At 38.0% G+C, this 21,805-nt stretch overlaps 1 protein-coding gene across 2 annotated transcripts; it reads right to left on the reverse strand.

Moving 5' to 3' along the window:
• Positions 1-5,554: 5,554 nt before the first annotated feature.
• Positions 5,555-20,748, reverse strand: LOC306863729 (dapper homolog 3-like; the record flags this gene model as incomplete). Of its 2 annotated transcripts, none has more annotated exons than XM_079407247.1 (4): positions 20,368-20,748; positions 13,411-13,528; positions 8,658-8,762; positions 5,555-7,359 (listed from the first exon to the last, which is right to left on the reverse strand). In XM_079407247.1, the coding sequence occupies exons 1-4, from the start codon at positions 20,566-20,568 to the stop codon at positions 6,275-6,277; spliced, it is 1,509 nt and encodes a 502-aa protein (XP_079263373.1). In that variant the 5' UTR covers positions 20,569-20,748. The 2 variants fall into 2 exon arrangements, with proteins under 2 accessions (XP_079263373.1, XP_079263374.1); XM_079407248.1 differs by lacking the exon at positions 20,368-20,748 and adding an exon at positions 14,980-15,070 and having other exon boundaries at positions 6,275-7,359.
• Between the last annotated feature and the right edge of the window lie 1,057 nt (positions 20,749-21,805).

Genomic DNA, 21,805 nt, shown 5'->3' on the forward strand with positions numbered 1-21,805 from the left:
AGAATATTAGTTAAGACAAATGTTCTAAGAACGTTTTGCTATTGTTCTCATTAAGTTATGAAAATGTTATGAATATGCTTTAAATGTTCAAAATGTCCAGTTTTTTTAATTTTTAAAACCGTTTTTCTTGATGATGTGAATGTTAAGGGAACAATTGTATCATTTCGCAAACATTATGGGAATGCTACTTTTGAATGTTCTCGGAACATTCTGAAACAAAGAGTAACATTTAAAAAAATGTTAGATGAATGTCCGACTAAAACATTTTAGAAGAACAAAGTTTAACAAATTACATTGTTTTTTGATAACATTTTGAAAATGTTATTGAAGAGCTGATAACTTTGAACTAGCCTTCAGTTAATGTTTCCAGAAGAAGGTTTGTTCATAACTTTCCCTGCTAGCTGGCATTTTGTCAGGACACACACACACACACACTGCATTCACAGTAAGAGCAGTATGGAAGCATGTGATTGGCTCAGATCCCAGTCTGTGATATGTGTATCAGTGTGTGTGTGTGAGTGAATGAGTGGGAGTGTGTGAGTATGTGTGTGTGCGTGGGTGCATGTGTGTCTGTGTGAGAGTGTGTGTGTGTGTGTGTGTGTGCGTGGGTGCATGTGTGTCTGTGTGAGAGTGTGTGTGTGTGAGAGAGATAGTATGTGTGTGTGTGTACGTGCGTGCGTGCAGACTCTCATCAGAGAGCAGGACAGGCACAGAGGTGGCTGATGTTCTGGGGCTCTGGAGAATCTCAGCAGTGTCATGAGCAGAAATAGGTCAGAGAAGGTTTGATCTGTGAGCTCACGTCTCAGTCTCCTCTAATGAAGTCCAGATGTGCTGCGGGAGCGGCTAATACTCCTCTTTCTCCTCTCGTTCCCTCGTCTTCCTCTCCTGCTCACTCCGGCTCTCACAGGAAATGCTTCAGGTTCTTGGCCCTGAAGGGAACATGCCTCTGTAACCACCTCCAGATGGAGCGACTCACACACACACACACACACACACACACACACACACACTCGCTGCTCTCCATCTCTCTGCTCAAACCACCAACAGATCTGCACCCGTTCAGTGTACTGGTTGTGACTGGTTTATGCTGGTTAGCTCCTGTCTAGATGGTTGACCAGCACAGGCAAAGTATCAAAGATGTTTGGTTAATACTCTGGCTACACTACAAAAAAAAAGATTTTCTTGGTATTTTTGCTTTGTTTTCCAGTTCAAATATCTAAAAAAAAAAAAAAAAAAACCTGTTAAATCAAGATCTATTTACTTAGACAGAAAATTACTAAAGATATTAAGTTTTATATTCTGAAATACGGAGTCAGGTGAATTCAATTTATTTTTCTGACCACTCTGGCAGATATTTGTTCTTATTTTAAGATTTCATTAATTTGACATTTTAAACTAAACTTAATATCTTAAGTCATTTTGCATCTCCAGTAAATGTATTGTGATTTAAGTTTAAGATCTTTGTTCTGGAAAGCAAGAGGAAGAAAATCCCTTTTTTTTTGCAGTGTGGTTCAAGTTCAAAATTATTATTATTAACTAAAACTAAACAATTTTTTTTGTTACTGGAAATAAAATAAACATGAACTAAAACAAATTGAAATATAAAAAAAAAATCACTTATTTTATTGCTGCTTGTTGCCAAGGAAACATATCTCATTTTCATTTAGCTTAAGTTGAAGTACTAAAATAAATAATAAAATTAAACTACTTAGACATATTAAAAAAAAAATAAAAAACACTTAATTAAAATGAAAACAATGAAAAAATTTGATTCAAAATATTAACAAGATCTATAATAGTATACCAATACTAAAATAACACTGGTCATCTGAAGAGACTCAGAGTACGTTTACTCAACAACGACATACTAAACTCAAAATTATTTTGCATTTTTGAAAAAAAAAAAAATAGTTTACAGGTGACGTTTGTCAAACTATCCTCGTTCACACAGATCCACAAAAACAACTAAAAACTCTGTAGTGTTCATGCCAGACTAGTAGGTGGCGATGTCACATTGTAAAGAAACACTACACAATCATGTAATATGCATGCACATGACGTCACTATTTTCGCAAATTCACGTTTTTGCAGTTTAGACTGAGACATTGACAGTATAATTTCCAAAAACGTTCACTAAACCGCCATCATCGTGTAAATGAACGGCCAGTTTTCTGTTTTTAGTTGAAAACGCCCCTTAAACTATGCAAACTCCCAGAATTCCTCCGTCCGTCTGTCAGCTCTATCAATGGCTCTCTGTTCCACATCCCCTCCTCTGAGTCTTTGAGCTTCAGCAGTTCCAAAGCGGTGAGCGCGGGATGTTCTGCTCCAGCTGGAGCTTGTTATTGTGCTGAAGTGTTTATGTGAGAGGAAATGCACAGGCCAGAAATGCCGGCTCTTTCACAATCACTGCAAACAAACACACCTACAAAATATTCATCAGATCAGATCAGCAAAACTTCTACATCCATCCTGTAGTTCATCTTTGAAAATATCAACCATGATTTACTCACCCTCATGTCATTCTTTCTTCTGTGGAGCACAGCTGGCATGTCATCTATTTTAAATGTGTGTTATTGTGAACAATTCATCCATGCATGTTTCATTTTTTGAGGTCATTTTTTTAAATGTTTTGAGGTCGTAATGTTTAAAACTGGATCTTCTCTCTGTTGACGCAAGCAGGTCTTCTCCAATCATTAAGTGCTCATTAATTAATCCTTAATATTGGCATTTTTATTGGAATGTTAATATTTCACCCTCATTTAATTTCATTAATTTGACAAAAATAGCTTCACTCAGGACCTTAAAGACAAAAATGTCCCCATTGAAACCCATTAAAACAGCAATATTTGATCCCAGTGCCATTCAAGCATCCAATCATGCATTCTTTATTAATAAGGCTTTCATTCTATTGGCAAGGCTTTAAATATTAAACTGTTTAAAAATTTTACTGTATGACCTAAGGAGCAAATAATCACTTTATCCCTGTTTTCTGACAGTTTTTCCTGACATTTCTGGGAAAAAAAGGCCAATTGAATTCAAGAATATGAATGAATGATGCATTTATATAGCGCTTTTGTTGTGTATTACCCACAGACTGTAAAAAAAGATGGACGACGCGTCTCCGCTTCCTTCCATTATAGAAAAGTGAAGCGAATACATCTCAGTATGGCCGCTGCCATTGTGAGTAAATGATGTCGTTTGGAGCCCGAGCCTGCGCAGTAGAGATTCGTGTGGAGCCAGAGTCTGCGCAGTAGAGATTCGTGTGGAGCCAGAGTCTGCGCAGTAGAGATTCGTGTGGAGCCAGAGTCTGCGCAGTAGAGATTCGTGTGGAGCCAGAGTCTGCGCAGTAGAGATTCGTGTGGAGCCAGAGTCTGCGCAGTAGAGATTCGTGTGGAGCCAGAGTCTGCGCAGTAGAGATTCGTGTGGAGCCAGAGTCTGCGCAGTAGAGATTCGTTTGGAGCTCGAGTCTGTGCAGTAGAGATTCGCTTGGAGCCAGAGTCTGCGCAGTAGAGATTCGCTTGGAGCCAGAGTCTGTGCAGTAGAGATTCGCTTGGAGCCAGAGTCTGCGCAGTAGAGATTCGTTTGGAGCTCGAGTCTGTGCAGTAGAGATTCGCTTGGAGCCAGAGTCTGCGCAGTAGAGATTCGTTTGGAGCCCGAGTCTGCGCAGTAGAGATTCGTTTGGAGCCCGAGTCTGCGCAGTAGAGATTCATTTGGAGCCAGAGTCTGCGCAGTAGAGATTCATTTGGAGCCAGAGTCTGCGCAGTAGAGATTCGTTTGGAGCCCGAGTCTGCGCAGTAGAGATTCGTTTGGAGCCCGAGTCTGCGCAGTAGAGCTTCGTTTGGAGCCAGAGTCGTGAGGCAGAGCCGCAGAATCAAACTCCCGCCTAAACTCCTGCAGACCCAATCAACCATAACGACACGTCCCGTTTTTATAGCATTAAATTACTAGCTAAAATCAAACTTACCACAAAAACGAAAAAAAAAAAAACATGACTATATATTTTTATGATCTTTTTTGACAAGGGCATTGTTGTCCTGTAAGGACCTCTGTGAAGCTTTCTTAAAATTATGCTACAAGGGTTAACATTCAGATTGAGAGCATATTGTTATGAAGAGCTTCGTGTCCCACAGAAGAAATAAACTCAAAAGATTAGCTTTTCTTCCTCACAAGTGCTCAAATATCTCCTGCGACTGACATTCACTTTAGTTTGAACATGAACTCTGTCCTACTGCTATGAGTCTCAATCTTCCCTCACACACACACACACACACACACAACGATGGTGATGGAGGGTCTCAGCAGCACAGTTTTGAAGTCTGATCTTTCAGACGTGGCCGCAGGTTTTTATTTACAGTTTACATTCATAAATACAGGGAACATTTACAGGCATTTACACGTGTGATGCATTCAGCGGGGTTTCATTTCTGTTTGAGTGTTAAGACAATGTGGAAAATCCGTAAGAGTGAATCTGCAGAGCCGTGTTGAGTTTCTCTCATTCTGTGAGTCTATCATCCTCTGATTCTCCCCAAACAAACACTAAAGCACCACCGTCTCATTATGAGCCGCGTTCAGTCCAGAAGCACCGCTGAAAATGACACTGCTACACATCAGATGTGTCATCAGTCACTGGTATTCATCAAAATTAAAGAGTGAACTGGCCAAAACACAGGATATTCAACAGGAATCTCAACTGGAATGACAGGACGAGGAATTTACTGAACCGCAATTTAAAGAAATTCAACACAACCGAGAAACTTCAAGAGTCCAGCATAAACATACCAGAAATAAAGATCTATGAGCTGCTTGGTTCCAATTTGGAAGATTTTGGGGTAAATTAGGGCATTATTAGGGAAGTAAGTGTGTGTGTGTGTGTGTATATATATATATATATATATATATATATATATATATATACACACACACACACATACATACACACCCCCACACACATTTGAACCTTGCCTTCTACCAAAGAGGCACTGTCATGTTAGAAAAGAGTTCTGTCCAAATTGTTGCAATAAAATTAGAAGCACACAATTCCCTAGAATATCATTATATGCTTAAACATTAAGATTTGTACTCATAGAAATGACTAAAGTAGTCAAACCTGTTCATTAGAAGGGGGTGCCAATACTTTTGGCAATATAGTATATATATATATAGCCTTATCTGGCAATGTCCGGTGACTTGAGAAATAACTATTTTCGACCAGCCAAAAAAAACGCAGAACAAATTGGGGAAAACACATCAAATTGCAATTGTTTTGTTACTATTACTACTTATTAGTATTAATATTATCAAATTATAAAAATAAATTTAAAAAGACCACTATAATACTACTGAACTTTCCTAAAAATGTTTATGTATATAATAAATATATAAAATAATTACAACAATAATAATAATAAATTATAATATTTATTATTTTATATATAACAACAGTACATTTAAAATACTAATATTTATGGCTGTTTTTTCTTTGCTTTCAAACATTAAGCCATAGAGCTTTTATTTAGGCAGAAAACCCTATCCTTTGAAATGTTTCCCTTTTGTTGTCAACAGATTTATAATCCGTTATAAATTATATTTTTATGAAATATGAAAACTTGAATTTCTTTGAACTTTGTTCCACTGAAATTCCTTAATTTTAAATCCATATTACAAATTGATCCTTTTGCAACCCTAATTTGTGAACCGATCATCTATTCCGCTTTATTGCACTCTTAAAAATAAAGGGTTTTAATTGGCATCAATGGTTCTATGAAGAACCTTGAACATCCATGGAACCTTTCAAATGCAGAAAAGTTTCTTTATAGTTGAAAAAGATTCTTTAGATTTTTAAAATGTTCTTCAAAATGGTTCTTTTAGGAACTGTTCAGGTTCTTTGGGGAAAGGTTCTTTGGGGAAAGGAAACCTTTCTTTGGGGAAAGGTTCTTTGGGGAACCAAAAATGTTTTTTCTATGGCATCACTGCAAAAACAACCTTTTGGGACCTTTATTTTTAAGAGTGTAGTTAAAGCATGAAATAAACATGAATGAACAGCAGAAGGTATCTTGTTTTAACTGCGTAAAGATGTCAATGTATTGTTTTTCCAAGTTCAAGTCCACCGACGTTAATCTACTGTCTTGTCTGATGTGTTTGTCAGTCAAAAGCAGATTCGGCGTTATGATTGGTCAGATCACCTGTCAATCAAATTCCCTGCGAAGGGTCACCCTGTATGCTACTTCAATTCAAACTGCTTTCAGTTCACTGTGATTAGGCCGGTGTTTGTCGCTCATACAGTGGTCATGACTTTGAGTGATCCGCTCCTGAACCTCAGGATCTTCTTCTTGAGCGCATGCGACGCCTTGATCTTCACAAAGGCTTTGGGCTGCGGCGGGTGTGACGGAGAGGGCGGAGCCAGCTGTGGGCGGAGCTGCTGTGGCCAGACCAATCCGCCGCTCTCGTCAGAGTCACTGGAGAGCGAGCTGGAGCCGGGCGACTCGGCCTCACTCAGACTGGACTCAGACTCTCGGAGCGCATAGCCGTCCGGCGGGAACTGATGATGATGATGATAAAGGTGCGGTTGGGCGTAGACACGAGGTTTGCGCGAGCGTCTGATTGGCTGTTCGGGAGGTGTCTCGGCTTCGTCCTGACTCAGTTCTAGTGTGGAGCGCCAGCGGCGGTTACCGGAGACGCGGCGTGTTTTGGCTTGAGCGTCGCGCTCCATAGTGTTATATTTGCGCTCTCTTTGCCCAAGCAGGCTGTTCTCGGATTGAGCACGACATGCTTTTCGTCCGGGTTTCTTCTGCGCAGTCTTGTCCTCCGTGAAGCGGCACTTCTTCGCCGCGGCTCTGAGCTGTGAGTTGGTGGGTTTAGGAGCGGCATGCGTTCGGTGCGTGGCGGTTTGAGCGCGGCATGGCTGCGCTGGGATGTATTGTGCGTTCACAAGCTCGTCGGACAATGGCGAGCGAGTGTTCTGATAGGATTCAGCTTCGCTGCTGCTGGGATCCAGAGCGCCGCAGCGGATCCCAGCGAGTCGGGGATAGCATGCATGTCTCTCCTCGGGGATATACGGCGGATCCTTGCGGCACAGGCTGCTCTGTAGGGCCACGGCTCGGGCCTCGGGTCCCAGGCTGGTGCGGGGTTTGGTGGGTCGGGCGGGAGGCGAGCGGCGCTGGATCAGGCCGAGGATGTACGTTTCGGCACGCTGCGTCTGTCTGTAGTCGTCTGCGCCGGGTTCTTCCTCCTCTGCGTCCTCACTGGGATGCCAGATCCACGGCTCATCTTCAATGATGCCCTCTAGAGGCGGATAGGGTGCAGAGAAAGAGCGGGGAACCGCGGTACGAGTGTTCCACTCACGGCCGATGAATACATCACCTACAGCGAGAGAGATGCTGACAGTTAGCATGAAAACAACATACAGCAGCCTCAACCTAAAGGACCACAGATTAGTGCTTATAATGATCTTACAATAAGTCCCGTCCAGTCCAGTCCAGTAGAGAAACTCATTTTATTTAGTCTATCCAAACCCCAAACTTAACTAACACTTCCTTGTAGGGCAGCACGATAAATCGAAATGAAATCATGATTAGACAGAAGCTGCGACGGTCATGCGCATCTTTCAGTGAAGCACGATTCTGTGATCAGCAGTACATCTCCATCCGAATGCCAGAGGGCGCTCTCGCACAGAAACTCTAAATACGCCCCGCAGAAGAAATCCAGGAAATCCCTACAGTGGCTACTGAATAAACAGAAGATTTAAATACTTTCATTGATTCAAAGTGACTAATAAAAACACGACTACGGCAATATATGGTTTATCTGAGTTCTTATTATTATCATTTTCATTGTAATAAAGTATATCTATAATGCAGTGCTAATCGACACAGCCTTTATTATACTGTAAGAATATAAGCTTAAAATACGTTGAGTGCCTTATTCTGTGCAAAAAGCCACATCATCTCACAGAAGGATTTATTTCAAACACTCGACTGACGTTACGAAGTGAATTTGGAGTAAAAACATGTTATTAAATGTGGTATTTTCACGTGCTTTCAGATGGAGCAGCATTTACTACACAGAGCCGTAGTTCACTGAGAAACAGCGCAAACAGCTTTCATTAATCGCAAACGATTTCTTCAATTTCATAATCGTACGATTATATCGTGGGCTCTTGCTTTCAAAGCTAGCTTACTATCGCTAGCCATTCCGAAATCGCCTACCCTACCTTTAACTGTTTTGAAACATTGCACATTACACATGTGAGACTGCGCTTCAGTCTGTGTGTCTCTGTGTGTGTGTGTGTGTGTGTGTGTGTGTGTGTGTGTGTGTTCGCTCGCTCTAACAGAGAGGGTCTTTCTTTCAACAGGAGTGTATTTTCACACTGAAGCTTTAAGGTCTCATGACTGTGTGTGTGTGTGTGTGTGTGTGTGTGTGTGTGACAGGAAGTCTCTGCTTTAACCATTTCACTGCCAAAACACAACATACTTTCTATACATCTTAAAGCACAGTCTAGAGCTAAAGAGTGAAATTCAGTACTTTTCTCTCATCATCATCTCATCCTCATGAAGGTTAGGAGTTTCAGATTTCTGGCACTGAAGCCACATGGAGTGAACTGGATCTCTGCAAGTTTGTGTTGTGTGTGTGTGTAGGGAGGATATGGGTGGTCCGCTTACCAACAGACTTGGGTCTCTCAGAGAGCCGGACGGGGCGGATCTCACAGAGACCAGAAGAGTCGGACGGGCCGACAGGAGACAGACCCTCTGCCTGCTCAGAGAAACCTGACAGAAAACACACACACACACACACACACACACACACACACACACGTTACACAGGGTTGCCAGGTCTGCATAACAAAACCAGCCCAACTGGTACTCAAATTTAGCCCGCATTCCAGGGATCAAAAACTCCTTCCCAGGGGTTCCACCTAAATCAAAATTGTGTTCTGCGTGGGGCTGCACGATAAATCGCAATCGATATTAAGCAAAAGCTGCGATATTAATGCGCGCATCTTGTCAGCGAAGCACGGTTCTGTGATCAGTAGTAAATCTCCATCCGAAGCCCAGAGGATTCGCCCCGCAGAAGAAAAATCTGCTGAAGAAATCCAGGAAATCCCTATAGCTGTATCTGAATAAACAGAAGATTTAACTGCCTTCATTGATTCAACGTGACTAATAAACACACGACTACAACAATATGGTTTATCGGAGTTCTTATTATTATAATTTTCCTTATAATAAAGTATATAATAATGCAATGCCTTTATCACTGAATGAAATATGTTGTGTGCCTTATTCGGTGTAAGAAGCCACATCATCTCACAGAAGGATTTATTTCAAACACTCGACTGATGTTATGAAGGGAGTTTGGAGTAAAAACATGTTAAATGTGGTATTTTCATGTGCTTTCAGATGGAGCAGCATTTACTACACAGAGCCGTAGTTCACTGAGAAGCAGCGCAAACATCTTTATTAAATCGCAGGAGTTTAACGTGCTGTAAACATAAAATAAATTCACTTGTTAAATATCTTCACAGAAAGATGCATGAAATATAAAGGCCGTAATGCAGACATTCAGTTTTAGAGGTCGACTCAAAGTCCAGATGATTCAGACTCTTCCTGACTGTTGGTAAAACAGTAGTAATAGATGATTATTAACAGTGAATGAAAACAGCAGCAGCTTTCCGTCTGTCAGCATCATCAAACATCAATATTAGACATACTGTAGCAGTTCTGCAGTTTTCTGCTTTTCCATTGCTTTTCTATGTAAACGCATCTTGCTCTTTTTCAAATTAAAATTCAAATTAATCAAAATCTGAGAAATCTTCCAGCCAAAAAGCACTGAATTTGAGATATAAGAGATGTACAGTCAGACGTTATTAAGGTAAAACAAACCCTAATGATCCGGACACAAAGAGACTTAACTTAAGACTTAAATGAAGGAAAGAACTACAATCTCATGAAGCATTGCCAATAAAAATAAAAACAATCGAGAAGAGTAAATGTAAAACCTTTTAGTCTAAGATGGTGATTATAAATTGACTACCTAGCAAACAAAAATATGATCTAAGAAAATTCTCATCTTTTTTTTTTTTTTACTTAAATTTTGGCATTTATGTATGGTAAAAACATTCACATAAATAAATACCTCATTCAATCATTCATTCAATTTATTCATACATTAAGTTCTAAAAATGATATTTCTGAATGTTCAAAACGTCCAGTTTTTTAATGTTTTAAAACATTTTGTCTTGGCGATATGAACATTAAGAGATTAAGGGCCAGTGTTACTATACAGGGCAAATTAGTGCGAGAGCGCAATTCATAGGACATGTCACTTACATATCGACCAAAGCAATATACCAAGTGCAACACAAACTAGTAGCTAACAAAGAAATAAAGAAGCCACAGAAAATAACCGGAGGCCAAAAAAAAATGAAGGTTTGCTAGAAGTTTTGATAGAGCTGGTATTGCGTGACTCCTATTTGAGGGTTCAAAGTCGTCTTTTATTTCCTGAAGCAAATTAAAAATAACATGGCTTGGCAAATTATATATTCAGATAATGTGTTCTTCTGGCATTCAAAATAAACTACGTGTGGAAAAAACCCTCTCCCTTCTACCCTTCTCTGCGCCTCCTCCTAGCAACAAATTGCAGCCACTTCAAGCCAAAATAGTTTAAGACATGCTTTTTTTGGACGTTAAATAATGGCGCAAATGCCATCATTTGAATACTCCCCTCCCATTAATTTTGCGTCTGAAAGGGAAACTCCTAGAAATGCACATTCAATAAGGTCAGGCACAAAAATAACTGTCCATGCCTTTTCAGCACTAATTCTTCACGGTGTGTCTTTAGTAAAACCTGACAGTACAATTTTAACGCCAAAAGACCGTTTGCGCTGAAAATTCCATTTTATCATTTTGAAAATATTATGGGAACGTTACTTTTGAATGTTCTTGGAACATTCTGAAACAAATAGTAACATTTAAATAACATTATATGGACGTCCTACTACAACATTTCAGGAAAAAACATTCCATACATGAACGAAGTACAAATAATGGTTTAGTGCTAAAGTTGAGAACATTATTACAGACCAGATCACTCTGAAACTTTATTACATTATTCGCAGTGCTTCATGGGAGTGTTCTTTTGCTGTGATATTCTGGTGGATATTTTTCAGGAATTTTACTTGTACAATAAAATAATCTTTGTGAACAATTTTTTATTTAAAAGGCAAACTGTACATGAAAAGAAACAAAAATATAACATGCATGATTACAAAAACAACAATGGTCTGCATGATTGTGCGAGGAGAAAAGAGCAAACAACTGAAGCAGAAACAGAATTATGAGTTAGGATCAGGGAGAATTACTTTTCATAAAGGGATGTTCAGGCAATTCTATCAGCATTATCACCATTTCTGTCTAAAATGGAAATATTTAAATTTCTTCAAACGGTTTCAAAACACCTTTAGTTTTATTGTCAGTCGCATCAAAAGAGACCACCTCGTAATATTTATTATTCCATCTATGAACATCATCCATCCACAAATGATCTTTCCGGATCAAAGCAACGTCAAACTTTTTTCATTGCAGTAGTTGTAAAAAACTTGTACGTTTATGGGGCCATTTAAACCACCAACTTATTATATTAATTTCAGTCATTACTATCAAACAAATAAGTGAACTGAATAAATGAGAGAAAGTTATACCACTGCAAATTAATTCTCTCAAGTCTGCCTTTAAAAACTCATTAACAAAGAAAACCCACCCCATAAAACTTTTACAGACTGGGATGAAAACCCTCCTCTGTCTTAATCAGTGACAGTAACATGACAGCCAGTGCCATTCTTTACAACACAACCCTATTATAAGAGAACAGAATAACTTTGAATTCACACGAGTGATAAAGTGGGGTTAAAAAAAAAAAAAAAAAAAAAAAAAAAAAATAAAAAAAAGTATACTTTCCATAACGAGGAAACAAACATAGATAATTGATGTACATTGTACATCATAATATCATGTACATTGAAAACTGTACACTAGTGATACCAAGTTTCCTTGCTTACATGAACTGCCAGAAGCAATTGACACATAAAGATCTAGATCAGTAAATCAGAAGTAGAGTCACTCTGTATTATCAAACCCTTATGCCACGTCCATCCCAGGAGAATGAGGAGCAGGAATGGAGCTCGGGAATTGATGCGCTTCATCCGGTGAGTGCATTAGTTTGGTCTCGCCGTGTTTCATGACGATCTTCAGAGCAGCTGGATACTGAAGAAAGGTCTGCAGACCTGCCTCTTTCAATTCCTTCCTTATTGCACTGAAGGAGCTCAAAGTCGGGGAAGAAGCTCAACGTCGCACCGTCACCCGCTTTCACAGGACCGCAGCGTCTTGCTTCATTTAGAATCAAATTCCTGTCGTTTTTGCATAACAGTTTGAAGAGAAACACTCGTGGTTTGGAGTGATCTGTTGAAGCTCTGGAGTAAACTCGATGCGCGAGTTCGATCTCGATATCTTAGCCCCAAAGTGATGGGATCCAGATCGGCAGTGACAGTTTCAGAAAGCCAATCGGGTCATCCTTCTCGGAGCCTTCAGGTAGTCCCAGCAGGTGGAGATTACTGTCTGCTGTGGTCTTGTAAATCAGTCACCTGCTGCTCGAGGGCATCCAGACGCACAGTGTGTTCGCCAATCACTTTTTTCTGCTCTCTCTGTTCCCCGATTAAAAAGTCAACTTTAGAGCATATATTCTGGATTGTAGTCATGTGAGAGGCAAATTCGGTGTGCACTGCTGCTAATTCAGCCTTCAAAACTTCCTCAAATCGCTTTATAGTGACCGCCATGTTGTCTTCAATGTCGGCTCGGCCCGCCGTGGCCGCTGGTTTTGTTTTCTTCTTAACTGGCGAGGATGATGGTGAAAGATAAGAGTTTCTGACTGTGTGACATCTCCAGACCAACGACAAATGAAAAAACTACCCCAAATATAAAAAGACGAACAACAGTAAAAGACGTAATATATACAGAGCTCAGCTAATGTGTGACTTGGCTCATGAAAGCGTCACGTGATCCCCCTACAGTAAAATCATCTTGATTCAAGAATTTTTAGATATTAATACTAGAAAACAAGACAAAAGTACTAAGAGGATCATTTTTTGCAGTGTATGGTGAGAAAAAAAAAACAAAAAAAAACACATAGGGCCCTAAACGTCATTTTTGTTCAACTTTAAAAAAAAATTTTTAATTTGTAAAAGTTTCATGATTTTAATCAACTATACATGCTTTTTGATTAATAAAATGTAATTTAACCATTTAAAAAGGAGTACAGAAAAATTAATGAAAATATGGATTTGGGGAAAAAAAAACGAACTTAGGAAAACTTAATTTTCATATGGCCCTAGTAACATGATCATGTGAGCAGTATCCGTACCTGAAGCAGCTGGAATGTCTCCAGCGTCAGTAGGGGGCTCCACTGAGCCGCTGTCTGTGTCCACCTTTAGCTCTCCCACCTGATGCTGCAAGAGGTTCATCAGACCCCACGAGCCGTCCTGAAAACATCAACACGATCACATCAGGACGCTTAACGCCGCTCCATCAGATGATCTCTATAAATACTCCACAATCATCATGTGTGTGTCCTAATTACTGCATTATCTCAAGGCATTCTGGCTCGCCTGCGCCTGTGTCTAATGTGAGCACGGTGAGAGTGTGAAGCGGTCTCTGTGTAGGTTTATTAAAATCAGATGAGCTGAGAATGCAGAACGGCCTTCTGGGAACAAGAGGAACGTAATGTCCTGTGTGTAATTCACCGTGACCATCTACATCTCAGAATGAACTCGAATGCTCTGCTTGGACCAGGATGAGCTAAATGTAGGGCCCTAAGATTACGGCAACGCAGAAAACATGAAATCTAGTAAAAAAAACACTAAGTGTCAAATTTTGTATGAATAAATCAAAAGCACTCACTACATGAGCACATCAACTTCATCTGAGAGTCACTTCATCAGCATTTCACCATTTACTTTAAGAAACACTATCAGTAGATACACAGAAACACAAAGAACTGCGCTACAACCCGCCAAAATAAAAGTCTGGTTCAGCTTGGAGAAATTATGACAGAACAATAATACAGTTTATTTATAAATAATTTCAAAGGAATATTACTCATTTTTTCATCTTTTTATTTTTAACAGTAAGCTTCTGTTGTGCAGCATTTTGTTTTTACAAAAGATGTCAATGCTAACATTTAATTTTTTTTACATATTAAAATATTAGTTAAACTGTTAAAAATGCATGCATTTATTTGATTACCAATGTGTTTGCTAATAAATTTGTATTAAATCATAAATTACAGAATTCAGAAAATTAAAACCGTTTTTAAAACATAAAAAGTTTTATGAATTCAATTCATTATACATCCACTTTAATTTTTTAAATACACATTGGAATTTTAAATAAAAACCATTAAAATGAAACTAAAACATGGATTTTGGGGAAAATAAAACAATTAGGGGAAAATGTATTTCATAGGGCCCAACACTTGGGGAAAAAAATAAAATAAAATTAGGATTTAATTTAAAACAATTTTCACTCAGAAATCGCTAGTAAATTTCACAAATAATTACAAAAATAATTATAGATTAGAATATTCTTGTAAAAAAAAACATTGGAAAATATATCCAATAATCTTAGTTTTAAACTTAATTTATTCTAACTTTGATTTATATCCTGTAATTTTTTTACAGTATTTGATCACATCTGAAACACACACACACACTCCTAGCGTAACAGGTTAACTCGTAACTAAAGCACAACAGTAACCAGACAACCACTGCTGGATAAACGTGACCAAACCAACCCGTCCTGAACATGTTATCTAGTCACACATGATGTGACAGACTGATTAATGAGAACAACATTAGCAGATCAAATCAGTACAGAAGTGAGGTTTGTGGGACGACAGCTGACGAGTGTGTGTGTGTGTTTTAATTCTCCTAACTGCTGGAGAGACGTCATTCCCACTGGACTCCAGCTGACCAAAGAAACTCATCCATCTAAAGTCCGTCTGTCACTCAGAGCCGGTCCTGTGACATCACGTCAAACACCTACTGCAATGCAACTAACAACCAACATACAACAGCACACAAGTTCAAACACACACACACTTTCACTCAAATGTTTTTACTGAGGTGCACGTATAAATGCCGTGTGTGTTTGTTTGGGGGAGGGGTGTGTGTGTGTGCGTTTACAGGTCAGATGTCAGCAGTGTGTGTGTGTGCTAATGGCACCTAAATAAGATCATGCACGAAGGCTGTTAGCTTAACCTGATGAAGTGCACACTAACTGTCATGGGAACGGCTCTAACGAGATTCAATCAATCTGACAAAAGCATTTCACTATCAATGTTACATCCCTCATCAATCAGTTGTGGTACATCTAGGGATATTATTAGACATAACATACAAGATTTATGCGTGTGCGTATCAATGTGGGAAAGGAACTGCACAAGAAGAGAATACGGCAACAAAATCAATAATTTAGTCACAATATTCATTTTCTTTTAAAGTGCGAGAGAGAGAGAAGTAAAGTAAATATTTAAGCAATGAATGAGCTATAACGAACAATTTGGAGGAGAGGAAGGAGCGAGAGAAAGATGATTAACTCACATGTGGCTCCTCCAGTTTGGGGGGTAAAGCATTACAAGTAACGAGAGTTATGTAATCAATAATCAGTACTTTTTCATGCGATCAAGAATGGCAGAACAGTTGAAAGTTTGTTTGAGCTTTTTCGATCTACATTTCCCTCGGCCTGAGGCTCATTCATTTCACTTTTGATGCAAAAGGGCTTTTATTTGCCAAAAATATAACATTGTTAACAAACAAGCCCAGCCCAGATGAGAAAAAAGTAATGCAAAAGTAACGTGATGCATTATTTTAAAATAAAAACTAAGTAACGTAATTAGTTACTCTTTTAGTGAGTAACACAATATTGTAATGCATTACTTTTAGAAGCAGCGTTGGTCTCCTTTAGAGTTTCTGAAGAGATCTCAACAACGTCTCAAATGGTTCTTATGTTTTCATTTGCCTGCAAACTAAAGTCAGTATGAACTCAGACTTCTCTCAAATGATCTGATCTTCTCTCTATATTGATTTGAAATATAAAGGTCCCATTAGTTAACAAGTTAGTTAATGCATTAACATCAACTATCAATGAGCAAAACATTTGTAGTAGTATTTATTAATCTTCATTAACATTAAAGTACAACTGTTCACTGTAAGTTAATGTTTGCATGAAATAATATTAACAGACATAACTTTACATATGAATAATGTATTAGTAAATGATTAAATTATCAGATTAATAAATGCTATAAAAATATTTGCATCACTAAACCAATGTTAACAAATGAAACCTTATTTAATCTACACTCGCACTGGATGACAATTAGTGACTCAATTGAGTCTTTTTTTATTGATATTATAACGGAAAAATCAGTAACAAAGCTAAAAAGCCAATGAAATAAATCCAAACTTTATAGTAAATAACTACCCAATAAATTACAAACAATGTTGTGCTGAAGTCATTTCAGACCAAAATATTTAGTTATTAATGAGTGATATGTGAAATGACTCCTAATGAATAACCAGAACTCAGAAAGCGAGTGAACAGCTGTTTTCACTTTGCATTCTGGGAGTTTCTCGGGAGTGAATGGATCCGTGCGCTGGAATGATTCTGTCAGTGACTCCCTCAGCAATGCACTTACTGCGGATCGAGACACAGCCCATGAATCAGATCTGGGCTTGACTGGTGATCCTCCATAGCTCAGAGGTTCTGGAGTTCACTCTTAGAAACAACGGATACAAAAGGAGGCTTTTACAGGGATGCCATAGAAGAACCATTCAGTGAACAGTTCTCAAAAGAACCATCCTAGCTAAACGGATCGTAGTTGTTCTGTACGGACCAAGCCCCATGGTTCGGCATGCATGCAATTTACAGATTATTTGCAAAATTTAACCATCATAGAGTGAAAGTTTATCATTTGTGTGCATTTTGTGCGTGCCAATTTTCAAATTCAAGCGCAAGAAGCAAAACAGAAATAGTTTCGGTACTTGTGCTCTGTTTTCTGTACACAGAGATGCGTTTTATACAACCGAGAAAGAAATCAGATGCGTCTCGTAATATTAGATCTGTCTTAAAGGGACAGCAGCCTATAAATACCTGCTGCTGTCTGTCATTAATGTTATTAAACAACAAAACAGCTTTAATAAAGATTAATCTATATTTAATGTATACAGTGAACACTATGCAGTTATTTTACACTTAATTACTACATTATGTGCCTGAAAAGTAATGTTAGGCCTTATTTAATTTGAAACTTTTCTTATCTCTGCTTGAAATTATTTTTTTCTTTTTTTAGTGACTGTTCACTTGTCTTTAATCATGTTTGAACTTTAATTAGGCTAGTAGCTTTTGCTGTGGGTTTCAAGAAATACTTAGTGTGCTTTAAGGAATAAATAAATGTAAAAAAAATATCTGATCCATGACTCAAAAACTGCAATATGATCCGAACGCTGAGTTTTGTGATCTGTTGAACCGCTAATTATATCAGGTGAGAAACATTTGAAAACATTTTAAGTGGCATCAGTGGTTCCATGAAAAACATGTAAGAGCCATGCTTAAAAAAAATAAAGGTTCCAAAAGGTTCTCTCTCTCTTTCACGGATTCAATAGAAGAAGTATTGGTACCTCACAGAACGTTTCAGTGATCAGCTCTTAAAAGAACCATTTTTTCTTCGTGTAAAGAACTATTTTTGCATCAGAAAGGTTCTATAGATGTTAGAAGTTCTTCACAGACCCATCAACGCCAGTAGAGAACCTTTATATTTAAGAGGTTCCTTCTTAATAGAACCATTTCATCTTAGTCTGAAGAACATTTTAATCTTCTAAGGAACCTTTATTTTTAAGTGTTGAACCGGTCCATTCCACAAAAGGTTTTTTTTTTAATAATAATAATTTTATTTTAAGAATTGATCACTGAAAGGTTCTTTGAGGAACCCAGAACTCTTCTATGGCATCACTGCGAAAACACCCTTTATTTTTAAGATTGCACGCTGAGCAGGTGGAAAGCCTCTTAAACACTCAGGATTCAGCAGAATAAAACATGGTTCGCAGTCAGAGAAGCAGCTCGATTTAACCTTTTCTTCTCATCAATTATTCACTGGTTTGAATGCTGCAATTATTATTTCACTGAAGCTGCAGGAGGAGAAAGACGAGGCTGTTAATTACAGCGGAGCTGGCCAATCAGAGCAGCCGCTGAGAGACCACCAGCACCACACACACACACACACACACACTTGTGTTTACACAAGGCAAACAGCCGTCACACACGGATGAAACGAGGGCAGTGTGTGAAGTGTTTCCGGCTGTTGTTTTGTGTCAGATTGCTGTCAGCACTGACGCCAGGAATAAACGTGTGTGTGTGTGTGTGTGTGTCAGAGAGTGTCTCCATCCCCTCCTTTAGAACAGATGAGGCTTGTTCATGTCCAGACCCTCATCGAACACCATCAGGCCAATCTGGTCTCAAACTAAAGCCCAACACCTCCATCCTTCAGCAAAACACGGGACGAGAACGCCAGCACAAGGCCAATATGACGTGCAGTACAATAATGCAGCATGTTTAGGTCATTTCAGTTCATTTCACTGGTCCAGAACTGCTGTAAACTGCTTTAGAGGCTCTTTCTGGTTTCCATACTGAATGCAGAGACTCTCACGGACCTGCTGTTGGAGTCTGATCTATGAATGATGACGGTTTATTATTAATGTCCTGTTTGTTTTGATGGAGGATGAAACACACAAACCTCTTTCCTGACAGCTGAAGTCCTGTGAGATATTTAATAAAACACTTTCTCTTGTGTAATAAATCTTGAACACTTTTTATCTTCCAAACCACATCTTCTGTGGGCCAATAAATGACTGATGTTTCTCTGAGGAAATATGAACGTTTTCATGCATTCTGCTCATGATGTACTACAGACTTTAACAAATGTTTCTCAGAGGAATATGAAAGTTACTGTAAAAATGATTATTTTTCAAAGTTGTAAACAAAAAGATTATTTGTGTATGTTTTACAAGAAAATACAATTTCTACTTTAACATTTAATTCAACATGTTACTCGCATTTATCTGTAATTATTTGCATATTTGTAATTATATATGAAAATTGTTTCTACACCATTCTTATGTTCTGCTTAGTACAACTTTAATTTTACTAATTTTAATTAACATGCTTCTCTGAAGAAAATTAAAAAGTTACTGTAAAAAAATTTCAAAAGTTGCAAACAAATATTATTGGATTGTTTTACTAAAAATACTATTTCAGTCGTTCTTTTAATTCAGTGTTACTTGAGTTCTTGTAACTTACTTTAACATTGACTTCCAATTTCTGAGTGAAAACTGTTTCTGCTCCAATGTTGTCAATGTATTCTTATATTTTGTTCATGATGCTCTACAAACCTTAGCTCTCAGAACAACATGAAAGTCACTGTAAAAAATATATTTTTTGAAGTTGCATATAAAACAAAGATTATTGCAGTATGTTTTACAAGAAAATACCGTTTCCACTTCCAAATTACATGTTTAAATCCAGGTTTATATTATTATTGTTGTTGTAATTTGAGAAATTTTCCACCAATTTCTTAGTGAAAATTGTTTCTACACCAAATTTTACAATTAAACATATTCACTAATTTGTTTAAGTGCCTTTAAAGTGTTCATGATATAACCAGTATACAATATATACATAAGCAGTGAAAATGTGGAAAATGTGCAATTAAATTACAGATACTTATTAATTATTTTTTACTATCTGAATACTTTCACACACACATATTTAATTGATTTCTTTAATACCCTGCATTGATTGCTCTGAAATATGAGACACCAGTGTTTCAGGAGCTACACAGAATTTATTTGATAACTGTTTTAATTCTTTTTTGGGTTTATGTATATGCTTTATTTTTTTCCAAGCCATTGTTAGATGCCAGTGTTTCCTGTCATAACTGTGCAAAGATTTGATTTCAAAAACAGTACCATAGCTATTAAACTATATCTGGTTATGAATTTAAATCTGTATTTAATCGCAGAATGATTTTAAAGTAAAAAGAGGCGCTAAAGTTGATTTTGTGGTGGCTGTGCTTTAAAATGAATTGAAGAGAAAGTCTGGCAGAAATCAGTGTTGAGTTCTACTTTAGAAAACAAGACTTAAGCATCTTAAATCATTTTACTTGTCAAGTAAATGCATGTTACATGTAACAGAATTGCGTAATTTAAATAGAACTTGTAATCTGTAACTTGTTACATTTCCAAAGTAACACTGTATCACGTCTTACCGGCGGGTTCGGGTGGTCGCTCGGCCGCTCGGCTTTCTTCGGCTCGGGTTCGGGATCGGGTTCGGGAGAGTGCAGCGCGAGCGCCCCGGCGATCAGCGCCTCGTGCCTCCGTTTGAGCAGCTCGAGCTCACAGATTCCCGCAAGACTGAGCTCGAGCCGCCGCTTCTGTCTCCCGCGCTCCGCCGAGAACAAACGGAACATTATTACCGACTCCTTCACCGCAGACTCATCTACAGAGCGGGGAAACCGCGCACTTCGCGTTAAACCACACCGACAGGTGTTTGTAGTAAAGTTACCGGGGTGTCCATGATAAAATCCCGTCGGCTCGAGAGAGTTAACGGCTCCGGTTCTCGCAAACTGCGGCTGGACTCCGGTTCCCCGGCTGTCAAGAGCTCATTAGCATATCCCGCTTTTTATTGGCTACGGAGTTTCGCTGCTAAATAACATTTGTATTATCCCCGCCCCCTTGAGACGCCGATGACGTGAAAATGCAAAGATCAAAGACGCAAGATACATTAATAAAACTGTTTATTTATTGCTACATAATTATTTGACATTTTCTTTTCATTAATAAACTGAACATATTAAAAAAGGAAAGTTTAAGCTAAAAAAATAATTTCATTATAAGTGACCCTGGAGCACAAAACCAGTCATAAGCGTCGATTTACATCATCATCATATGAATAAATAATCTTTCCATTGATGTATGGTTTGTTATGATAGGACAATATTTGGCTGAGATACAACTATTTGAAAATCTGGAATCTGAGGGAGCAAAAAAATCTAAATATTGAGAAAATCACCTTTAAAGTTGTTCAAATGAAGTTCTTAGCAATGCATATTACTAATCAAAAATTAAGTTTTGATATAATTACGGTAGGAAATTTACAAAATATCTTCATGGAACATGATCTTAATATCCTAATGATTTTTGGCATAAAAGAAAAATGTATAATTTTGACCCATACAATGTATTGTTGGTTATTGCTTCAGATATACCTGTGCTGCTGGTTTTGTGCTGCAGGGTCACAGGTGTTTAATTATTGTAATATAAGTTGAGTGTTGAGGGATTGATGGTGTCAGAGCGCCACCTGCTGCTGATTATCTGAACTTCTGTCAGAACTTTCATCAGCTTCATTAATTAGATCTCAGCTGGCTATAGCATGAGCTCAAAGTAAATTACGCTTAATTTAGGCTACAGTTTATAAAAATAAAATATGTTCAAGAAAAAAAAGGTGCAAACTGTTCAGAATTTACTGTAAGCTTAAAACATCCAATAAGATCTTTGTCACATTTGTATTAATTTATTTAAAGAGTTTAGAATTTTAGATTGTAAACTAATATATCTGTGCATGATATTGTATACTGATATATAAATATTAATTATATATAGATATATAACGAATGAGGTTCACTGCTTGGATGAAATTATTCAGTG

Source organism: Barbus barbus, assembly GCF_936440315.1.
Source record: "Barbus barbus genome assembly, chromosome: 45".
In the NCBI taxonomy this organism is placed as follows: domain Eukaryota; kingdom Metazoa; phylum Chordata; class Actinopteri; order Cypriniformes; family Cyprinidae; genus Barbus; species Barbus barbus.